This window comes from Sphaerodactylus townsendi, linkage group LG05 (assembly GCF_021028975.2).
Source record: "Sphaerodactylus townsendi isolate TG3544 linkage group LG05, MPM_Stown_v2.3, whole genome shotgun sequence".
Taxonomy (NCBI): domain Eukaryota; kingdom Metazoa; phylum Chordata; class Lepidosauria; order Squamata; family Sphaerodactylidae; genus Sphaerodactylus; species Sphaerodactylus townsendi.
Window position 1 is genome coordinate 15,682,530 of NC_059429.1, and position 9,820 is coordinate 15,692,349.

Genomic DNA, 9,820 nt, shown 5'->3' on the forward strand with positions numbered 1-9,820 from the left:
GCCTTAACACATGCTTCTTAGTTCTTGATGTCTGAAAGTAAGAAAAAATAACCATTAAAAACAGAAAACATAGATCTTGTAGTAAAGTTATGCACATGCATTTGGGGAAAACTCTCTCATGAGGTTCTAATTGGGCTACCAGTATTTTTGTAGCTAGATTTGAGTCCAGCAGCACTATAGAGGCTAACACGATTTTTGGGTTACAAGCTTTTAAGAGTCAAAACTCCTTTCCACTGACAGAGAGAGCTTCCAATGTATATACCAGCAGTTCAGACTGAATAGATTCTGTTGACCACATATTTTTAGATCGTCTTTTATTTTCAGTTATAAGATGATAATTCTCCCATTTCTTAGAACTGGCTCTGATTCACTGGGTGAGGAAATTTCTTGGTTATTAAAAGATACAGAAAACCCAAGTTGCTGTACTGGTGGCCACGCATTTGGTAGAGGTTACAGGGCAGCATATTTGAAGAGCCTGGTTTGTTTTACCTGATTTTGTGCTCCTCTTCATGACAGTGGTTGAACGAACAGTAATTGGATTGGCTTGGATTTGACTAGACAAATAAGTGTTCGTACCATGAAAATATTGTTGGTCTCTGGACTCCAATCTAGCTCTTTCTTCTGCAGACCAGCACAGCTACTCTCTGAAACTACCAATATATTTTGATCTTGAGTTAAACTTCATAAGTTGAAAACATTGATAACGTAGTAAACACAGTATAGCAAATTAATTGTTGCCAAAATTCACATTTCCATCCAGTAAAACCTTGTCTTGAAAGAATTTCATTCATGTAAAAAGAGGAAAGACTGCTTATTTCAACGTTCTCCCAAAATTTCATTCTGTTTCCATTGGAAAAATTGAAAAAGCGGTGCACAAAGAAGCTCTTTTCCCCCCCTGGACTTTTCTTCCTCCCCTCTGTCCCAATGACTGAGCCCAGGCACATATGTCACTGTTAGTGAAGCTGAAGAGGATAAAAGGTGGGGTCTCTTCCCTCAGCAAGTATCCTGTGGGTGCTGCAAGCATTTGAGTTTGGGTTGCTGCCGGGATCTTTCTGACCTTCTCCCCTTCCCTGTCTTCAGAGCAGAGACTGCCTCAAACTGGGTCCTCCGGCCGAAGGAGAAGTGGTCCAGCTGCAGTGGACCGATGGCGTTGGCTATAAGGCAAAATTCATTGGTGCCCTGATCAGCCAGATCTTCCAGGTGAGACCCTTTTGGCACGCACAGATGTTCAGGGATCGGCAACTTCCTACCCAGTGGTGATCCCTGAAGTTGGTGGGCAGATTCAGTCTTTGCTGGAGCGTCAGCTCAGGGAAGGTGGGCTCAGACTGAGACCCAACAAGTGAATTTGTGGAGCCCCCTTGATGAGAACTGTCACCGTTTCCCCTCAGTTAAAATGGACCTGAAGGAGTATGACATAAACCCCCAAAGACTGTGTGGCAGGTGACACATTAGGAAACTTAGTTACCTATATGCGTCTCCCTTGTGACCAGGCAAACTCCCTTTCGAGTAAGAAAGAAAGGATTAAAATACTGTTATCTGATACTAATAACTATCTAACGTATTCTGTTGCCAAGTATGCCTGGATATCTGGCAAAATCAGGAAGGCCCGACAGAGTGCCACTGGCACTGCCAGCTAACTTCTATTCACCAATCATTATTAGGCGGACACACCACTTATTAGTCAGAACTTATGTCTCGAATCTTCCGATGCCTTCATATGCATTTTCTATCTGTTTTAACCAATATTTTTTGTAACTTCTGCAATTTTATGATTTTAATTTTTTGTGCTTTGCTGGTCAATGACCGTAAATAAAACTGATTGATTGATTGATAGTTACCTATATGATGAATTGTGTTCACAGAAGTACACAAGCAATGCATAAACTCAAAATTGTTGTAAACCACCCTGAGCCTTCTAGGGAAGGGCGGTGAATAAACCCAATAATAATAGGAGAAAAAGCTACAACACGACCACGCGGCTCGGAAAACCCACAACAGCCAGTTGATTCTGGCCATGAAAGCCTCTGAAAAGCCAAAAACTGACCTTGTATTGGTACAGGGAAATTTCCCCAGAACCGACATGGGCATAGAAAAGCCACCATGAGCTGAGCTAAAGTTGCCAGTCATACAGCTCGAGGGGCTCTCTTTTGTTTTCTTCCACAGGTGGAGTTTGAAGATGGCTCTCAGCTGATGGTCAAACGGGGCGAGATCTACACCCTGGAGGAGGAATTGCCCAAGAAAGTAAAGTCACGCTTGGTGAGCATCCAGGGGCTGTTTCTGTGAAGGGATTTCTTTCCCAGGACACGCCCAGTGCAAGACAAAAAGCTTGTTGTCATTTTTTTGGGGGGGAGGGGGGCATGCCCTATATTGTCAGGTGTTTTTTTTAAGTAAAATGCCAATGGTTTCAAAAGTAATTTCCCCTTGCCAGAACTTGTTGCGTGTACTTAAGATTATTCATGAGATAATTACCCCCTTGGAACGTGTACAAATATTCCAGCTTTTCAGGGTATGTCCAGGGACGGAGCTGCCTCCCAGCACCAGGCAGCCTGCTCCATCCCTCTCCTTGTCACAGATGCCCATCCAGGGACCTTGGAGCACTCCACCACCAGCTGCCCTACCCTTGGACTTATCAGCAGGAGCAGGGACCTTCAGAAAGCCAGGGGCCAGGAGAAACTACAGAGGAATGGCAGGAGAGCCTCAGCAACAAGAACCAGCCTCAACAGAAACAGGGAAAAAGGTGAAGACAGTTGTTACAGCCCAGCCCTGGCCGAAGTGGCAATCCAGTAGCCCACTCTTGCAGTCCCTAGAGAATCTGCAGGCGGTAGGCTGGCCCAGCCAACCCATGAAGGCTGCAATCAGGAAGGGAGGGTAGGAAGGCTGAAGGAGGCCAGTACACGAGCGGCAGCTGCGAGGGGCAAGATGGGAGGCTCCCATAAGGGAGGGAACCTCCAGAGAGGGATAAAAGGACAAGAGGGAGGTTGGTTGGTATGATGATGCGAGGCCTCAAGCTTGCAGGACCTTGTATTGATGGATCCTGATGGAGGTTAAAAGCCTGGGAGTAGAAGCCAGAATCATGTCCCAAGAGGGCAGCTGAGCCCCTTTGAGGCCAAGGTGGCCTTCCTGCAGGGGGGCCGGCAGAGGGTGTGCTCGCAGGGTGGAAGGGTTAGCACTGAGACAGTGGCGAGCACATGCCTGTTGAGAATTGCAGTCTGCTTTGGAATAAAGCACCACGGAAAGAGTTTGAAGCATATTTGTGGGTAAATTTATTTCACAAAATTAAGCTGTCTGTTTATTATGAATTTCATGTATGCCCCACCTTTTTCCCACTGGGGACTCAAAATAGTTCTGCTCTCCTTCATTTTTAGCCTCAGCGTTACCCTGTGAAGTCAGCTAGGCTGAGGGAGGGACGAGTCTTTCTGGGTGTCTTTGGGCCAAAGTAGGGATTTGAACCCAGATCTCAATATTCTCACCACTGTACCCGTCTTGATTCAATTCCCGTCAAGCGACATTCATGGAGGCCAAAGTGTAGCCCCCATCTCTTATTAGCTCCCATTGGAAACAACGGGGGCACCCCCTTTGGGAGTCCATAGCATTGGACCCCCTGGACCAAACATCACAAAACCTGGGTGGTATCAGTAGGAGTCTCTGATGATGATACTGCCCAGGCTTGGTGAAATCTCCTATTAGCTCCCATTGGAAACAATGGGGCACCCCCTTTGGCTGACCTTGGTTGGACCAGCCACACACCAACTGTGTCAGCCTAAGCTACGTCACGCCAACCGGGTCAGCCTAAGCTACGTCACAGGCTTGCCATGAAGCTAAAACAGGATGGAAAGTGTCCTGTTCATCACCTGGAGCTCCTTGGAAGAAAGGCAGCTGAGATAGGAAATGGGATTATCTTGGTTGGTTTCTAGCAATGTAGCGAGTTGTCCTGGAAGGCTGCATGCTCTTCCATGGAGGTTTTCAAGGAAAGTTTGAGGATTGCCCCAAATGCCAGATTATTTGAGGGAGTTTGCATAACTGGGGAAACTGGTGCATCCGTTTCAACATTGTGTTTCCTCCAGTGATCAGAGGGATGCTTCTTTGGAAGCTCAGGAGGACAAGAGCTCATGTGAACCTGCCTTATACTTAAACCAGGGGTGTCCAACTCTGGCGCTTCAGATGTCCATGGACTACAATTCCCATCAGCCCCTGGATATCTGAAGCGCCAGAGTTGGACACCTCTGACTTAGACTAATGGTTTATCAAGGTCACCAGTGTCTGTTCTGACAACTGCAGCTCTCCAGGGACTTTAGCATTACCCCTTACCCTGTCCTTTTAACTGGAGTTAATAGGAATTGAACCTGTGACCTTCTGCAGGCAAAGCAGATGCTCTACCCCTGAGCCAAAGGCAAAAAGGCAAGCCCCCCCTCCCGCATCAGTAGCATTATATTCAGTGGACACGGAGATTCATCCTAGCCCCAGAGGTAATAGCAGTTGTTCGACCCTGTGCTCCCTGGTTGTGTCAAGTTGCTTTTCTTTATGGTCTCCAAACTCTGCCCTGTGGAAATTGCTGCTGAGGCGTTTGAGAATAAACAGGAGTGCTTTCTGAATCATCCACACGGACTTTCCGCTTGCCTGCCATGCATTAGTTGTGTGTTACTCTTTGGAAGATCCAAATCTGAAGTCTTCATCGTTCCTATTCCAGTGCAGCTGTGCTGGGAGCAGAGTTGTCCATTTGGGGTGGAGGCTGTGAGGAGGGTTGTTCCGACAGGCTCTTCCCCACGCAGTGCTGTGGAGAACATTTGACTCCTCGTCTCTCAGCCACTTCTGCCCAGAACATTGTCCAAGTTCTCCCGGTCCGTGTGCCGCCTGGTGTGATCTTCTCTTACCCCACCGTTTCCTTGTTTCAATTTCAGTCCCTCAGCACCGGGGCGCCTCAGGAAGACGTGTTCTCAGGAGACGACTCGAAGGCCGCCAAGCGCCCTCGGGTGGGCACCGGCAAGAACCCCGAGGACCACAGGTCGACTTCTGACTACCTTGCCTTCATGGAGTCCCTGCTCCAAGCTCCGTTTCAGCCAGGAGCGCAAAGCACCACCATGTTCTAAAGCAGGATGAACAATGATTTGAAAAACAAAAACCAGAGAGAGAAAAGAACCGCGGCATTTTTAAATATCCTTTTCACATCCCTGTGACAGAGTAATTTAAGTAGAAAACTGTGGAGCGAGAGGCCCAGCCGTGTGCAATAACATGCTGTTAATTCCTTTCTCCCGTTGTTGCTTCGGACCCCAGAGGACCGCGACTTGCTTTTCCCAGCAGTGGATTTTTTTGAAGGGACGAAACCCAGCCCTTAGAAACTTTGGAGGAATATGCACTAGTGGAGAATGTATCACTAGACTTTGGGTCCGTCTTCTTTTTGTTTTGTTTTGTTTTGTTGGTAAATCGCTTGGGAAAGTATTCAGAATTTGCAACAATGGTTCTAGTTTTTCAACCGTGGCCCTCTGTCTCTCTCTCTCTCTCTTTTGCTCCCATGTAATATTTTTCTTCGCTCTTTTTTGAGAAGGTGCTATTTCACTGACTACTGAAGCAGCTTTTTGGGGGATTGGCGGTGTGTGTGTGTGTGTATGTGTATCGAAACTACCTTTGTGACATTTTCCAGAAAAAAGGGGGTCAATGTATTTTAAAAGAAAATGCAGACAACCACAAAAATTGGAGTGGGGGATGAAGCTTCCTTAGTCCCTGTCTCCCCCCCGCCCCCCAGCTCCACCCCATTGCTTTGAGGCAAGTGAATTTTTCCATTCTGATGCTCTTGTCGGGGTAAGCTGAGCCACCTTGTCGAAAAACCTGTCATGAGGTGGAAGCTGCTTGAAGAATGTGTGGAGAAAAAACATCCTCTTGCTTGCAGTGTTGTAGGATTCAGTGTTACCATTTTATGAAAGAAATCTTGCCGTGTGGACGGGCGAGTGTAGAGACAGGCTCCCCATTCTATCCTTTGTCCCCCCGCCCCCCTGCCGCCCAGGAAATATCATCCTGGAAGCATGGGTTTAAGAGGTGCCCATCCGTGGCTCCGCATTTGGCAGGTGAGAGAGGCAGATAAGATTAAATGAGGTCTAGTGCTGGGGCGGGGGGGGAATCCTCATCCCAGTAGCTGCAACATGGCAGAATGCCCAGGAGCGCCCCCCCACCCCTGCCCTGCTGGCAACCATGTTTGGCTTATTTCTAACCACTTCTGGGATTGCGAAAATCAGCATACCTGGGGAGAGGGTATTTCGCCCAAATTTTTCCACCAAAGCTCGTGCGCCCTTTGGGTTGTCCCCTTTCGATGAGCATGGGTTTTTTTTCATAGAGATCTTTCATCCCATATTTTGTATACATGCGTTTTTTAAATACGTGAAGATCTTGGTCATTGCAGCTGTCTGAGAAGAAGAGAGGTGCACAGGTGCGCTTTTGTGCACCTGAACCTTACCCTGTAAGAAATTCCCTGGCCTCCTTTCTTACCTTATTAGGGGGAAGGGAGGGTCAATGGTTTCCCACTAACTGGCCCAGGTCTGGTCGAGATAAGAAAGGGCTCTTGGTCCGAAGACTCTAGTCCAGAGACTTCCTCTTGAGGAAGGGAGGTTGCCTGCCAGAAATAAAAATTAGCCTCTAGTGGTAACTTCCCGAGTGATCTAGGCAAGGGAGACCTGCATCCCAGAAATGTGGTAGATCATGGGTGTTCTAGTGGGCCAGCCTGAGGCATCAGCGGAGGATCTGGCCTCTTGTGTCCTTCTGGGGGGGCGGGGGGAATGGGAAGCACGCCAAATTCCTTCCATCACAAATAGACCACCTTTATACCACCCCTCGTTCCACGGAGCAGAAATGGAGACATTCCCCCTAACGCCCACTTGGGTTTTTTTAAAATTCCTCCTCCCTCTCAACTCCCTGTTTCTGGTCTCGTCCACTTGAAACCGCATCTCGCAGTGAAAGAAAGAAGGGATATGATGTTGGGTGTTAGCCTGGCAGCGTGGTCAATAGCTACATGGGCAAGTTCGTTTCAATTGATGGTGTCGTTTTCTATCTAAGCCAAATTCCCTGAGACTTGGGAAATGTAGGGGATCAAAAGTGGAATCCCTTCTCCCTCTGAAGAAAGCCTCATTGGAGGAAGCGTGTGTGTGTGTGCGAGCGCGTGTGTGTGGATTTCCAATACAGCGTCTTCTGCTAATGTCTTTCAACATTAAAAATAAAAATTCTCTTTTCTGCTTCTTTAAGGGAAGGGGGCCGCCTCTGCTTGGCAGACGGAAGCGTCCCGGGACAAATGATCTTGCAGGGTTGACTTTGAGCTCAAGTCTGTCTCCCAGTCCCTAAGGCACTGTCCTGAACCCTTTTAGAGAACAACAACAAAATAATAATAATTGCAAAATAATTTACTTGTACAAAAAAAGGATTTTTTTTAAAAAAAGACTCTCCAATTGCTGTTTCAGTTGACAGGCCACAGATAAAAGAATGGAATGTTTCAAAAAAGAGAATTTGAAATGGGAGGTGGCTTTTTTTAAAGAGAAAGTGAGCTGGGGGAGTCGTTTGTGGTAGGGAGGGGGGGGGAAGCAGGCGGATCCAGAGCAAAAGGCTTCAGCAGCTGCATGAGTCAGGGCTGACCGAAGTCTGGCTGCTGCTGGAATTCTCGTGTATATTTATATTGTAAAAAAAGGAAAAAGGAAAATGTGTTTCTTTCCCCCTCTGCTCCCCCAACTATTCAGATGGTAAACTTAGTTTCGTTTTTATGCCGTGGATCTGGCTTTTTGTAGAATCTGGATATTTTTATGTTGATGTTGTAGCTGGGATTCTTTTTTGGGGGGGGATCTTTTTTTCTAATACACTTACCAGTTTGGGAATGACTTTGTTATCTCTTTAAGGGAGGGGCACTGTGGAACAGGAACTAGGCAAATCACCCCTCCCTCTTTACCCCACCTTTATCAACCCCACCTTTCCAAGAGACTTTATTTGTCAGTGTCTATGTGATTATATAAAAAGGGGGTTGTTTGCTCTTACAGAAATGTGATTCTTCTTTCTTTTTGTATCCTCTCACCTTCCCCTCCCTCCCTTCTCCCCAATTTATAATCAATGAATACTCAAGTATTACAGAATTCTGACTTATTTTGTCCTCTCTGGCTCTGGAGAGCAATGATTCTCCTGTCTTGACTGTTGGGGGAGAACAAATCAGGCTCCAGATGAACTGAACGTAGCCATGTGCTTCCAAAGATTTTGGGGCAGGGGGTAAAAATGTAACCGATCAGGAGCAGGGAGTCCATCCCCTGCTATTTGTAACTTGTTGGCTAGGTGAGGGGTTTGAATACGATTTTACGACATGCATTTTTATTATATTTGATTTATCCGATCTTACGCTGCCTGTAACCCCCATCTGTGGCCCTGCAAGACCAGAATTCACCAATTTAAAATATTTTGAACACTCAAGGCTACAGTATGAGCAAGCCGAGATACCCTCGTCATTCCAGCAATCTAAAGATCTTCAGCATAAGGAATTTCTCAATTTTTCCTGGGAGATGGCCCCAGGAACTCTTGTGGGGAGGGGTTCCACAGCCTGGGGCAACTCTGGAAAAGGCCCTGCCTGGAGTCCCTGCCAACCTTAACACCATCGAGGCCAGTTTCCACAGAAGAGCCATGTTAATTGATGGGGTGGGGGCAGCTATATGAGACAGTTTTAACATGCAAAGTGCTTGGAACTCTTGTAGCTCTGGAAACCGAACAACACTCTTGTAAGGGAGAACAATGCAAACCTTCTCTTGGATGTAGGGAAATTGAGGTTGAGAGGGTCTCTTCTAAAGGTGGCCAGTAATCATACTTGTTGACTCAGAACTACTTCACCCACACCCTCGCTCACGTCTTCCTTTCTTACTGCTTTCCCTGCCCTCCTGAGGTTTTTAAAAATCTCTCTGTAGCGGTTCTCAGCTTTCCTAATGCCGCGACCCTTTAATCCAGTTCCTCATGTTGTGGTGACCCCCAACCCTAATATTTATCCGTTTTACAGATGGAGAACACTGATGCAGAGAGTCTTAGGTGACCCCTGCGAAAGGGTCGTTCGACCCCCAAAGGGGTCCCGACCCCCAGGTTGAGAACCACTGCTTTAGCGTCTCTTCTCCTTGCATCCTGGCCTGCCCCTCCGAAGCACTTTGTATCGTCTGCTGACAGGATTGGGGGAACGTGACTGCCACCTGTCATCACGTCTCTCCAGTCACTCCAGAGTCCCTCTCCCTAATGTGCTTCTGTTTACTTCGATAATCAGGAGCCCCAGAAAGGGAGAGAAGCGAAGCCACCCACTATTAAATATAATTGTCATTGTGACAGGCCCATTGTGGGAAGGGAAATTTGTGCCTTTCAGAACTGTCTGTGTGATAAAGAGCAGCACTAAAATCAGAAATTAATCCCCTGGCAAGAGAATGACATGGTTATCACTGCTAACAACTTACTCAGAGCACCTCTTGACGCCCTCGGTGCCGATCTTTCGAGCAGGAGAACGGCGAGCATCAGATTGTTTCTGTTTCCTCTGACTCTCGCTCCATCCTTTTTTTTTTTTTTTGAAAAGCTTTATTTTGTTCATAGGTGTGACTTAACGCATCAATTTAATCGTGGCTCTGAAAAGAGGAGGGGGGAGAGAGACTGGTGGGCTGGTGCCTTGGCCCTAGGAGGGCTGGGTGGTATCCCAGGGGAGCATCCAGGTGGCCAGAACTAGACAGGACAAGCAGGGGTAGTGATTGCCTCTGAACAGTTTCCTGCAGCAGGGGTTTCCCAACTGGTGCCCCCCATGACTTGGAGCCCGGGTGCTTTTAGCAAGTGGGTGGGGCTTTCA

The 9,820-nt window shown here is 47.3% G+C and overlaps 1 protein-coding gene across 1 annotated transcript in view; it reads left to right on the forward strand.

The window, feature by feature from the left end:
* Nucleotides 1–8,099, forward strand: part of LOC125432792 (lysine-specific demethylase 4B-like) — a 136,351-nt gene extending 128,252 nt beyond the window's left edge. Inside the window, 4 exon segments of the mRNA XM_048496731.1 lie at nt 1,081–1,200; nt 2,164–2,256; nt 2,573–2,737; nt 4,899–8,099. Of these exon segments, the coding sequence (XP_048352688.1) occupies nt 1,081–1,200; nt 2,164–2,256; nt 2,573–2,737; nt 4,899–5,087 (567 nt within the window). The 3' untranslated portion in view covers nt 5,088–8,099.
* Nucleotides 8,100–9,820: the final 1,721 nt, after the last annotated feature.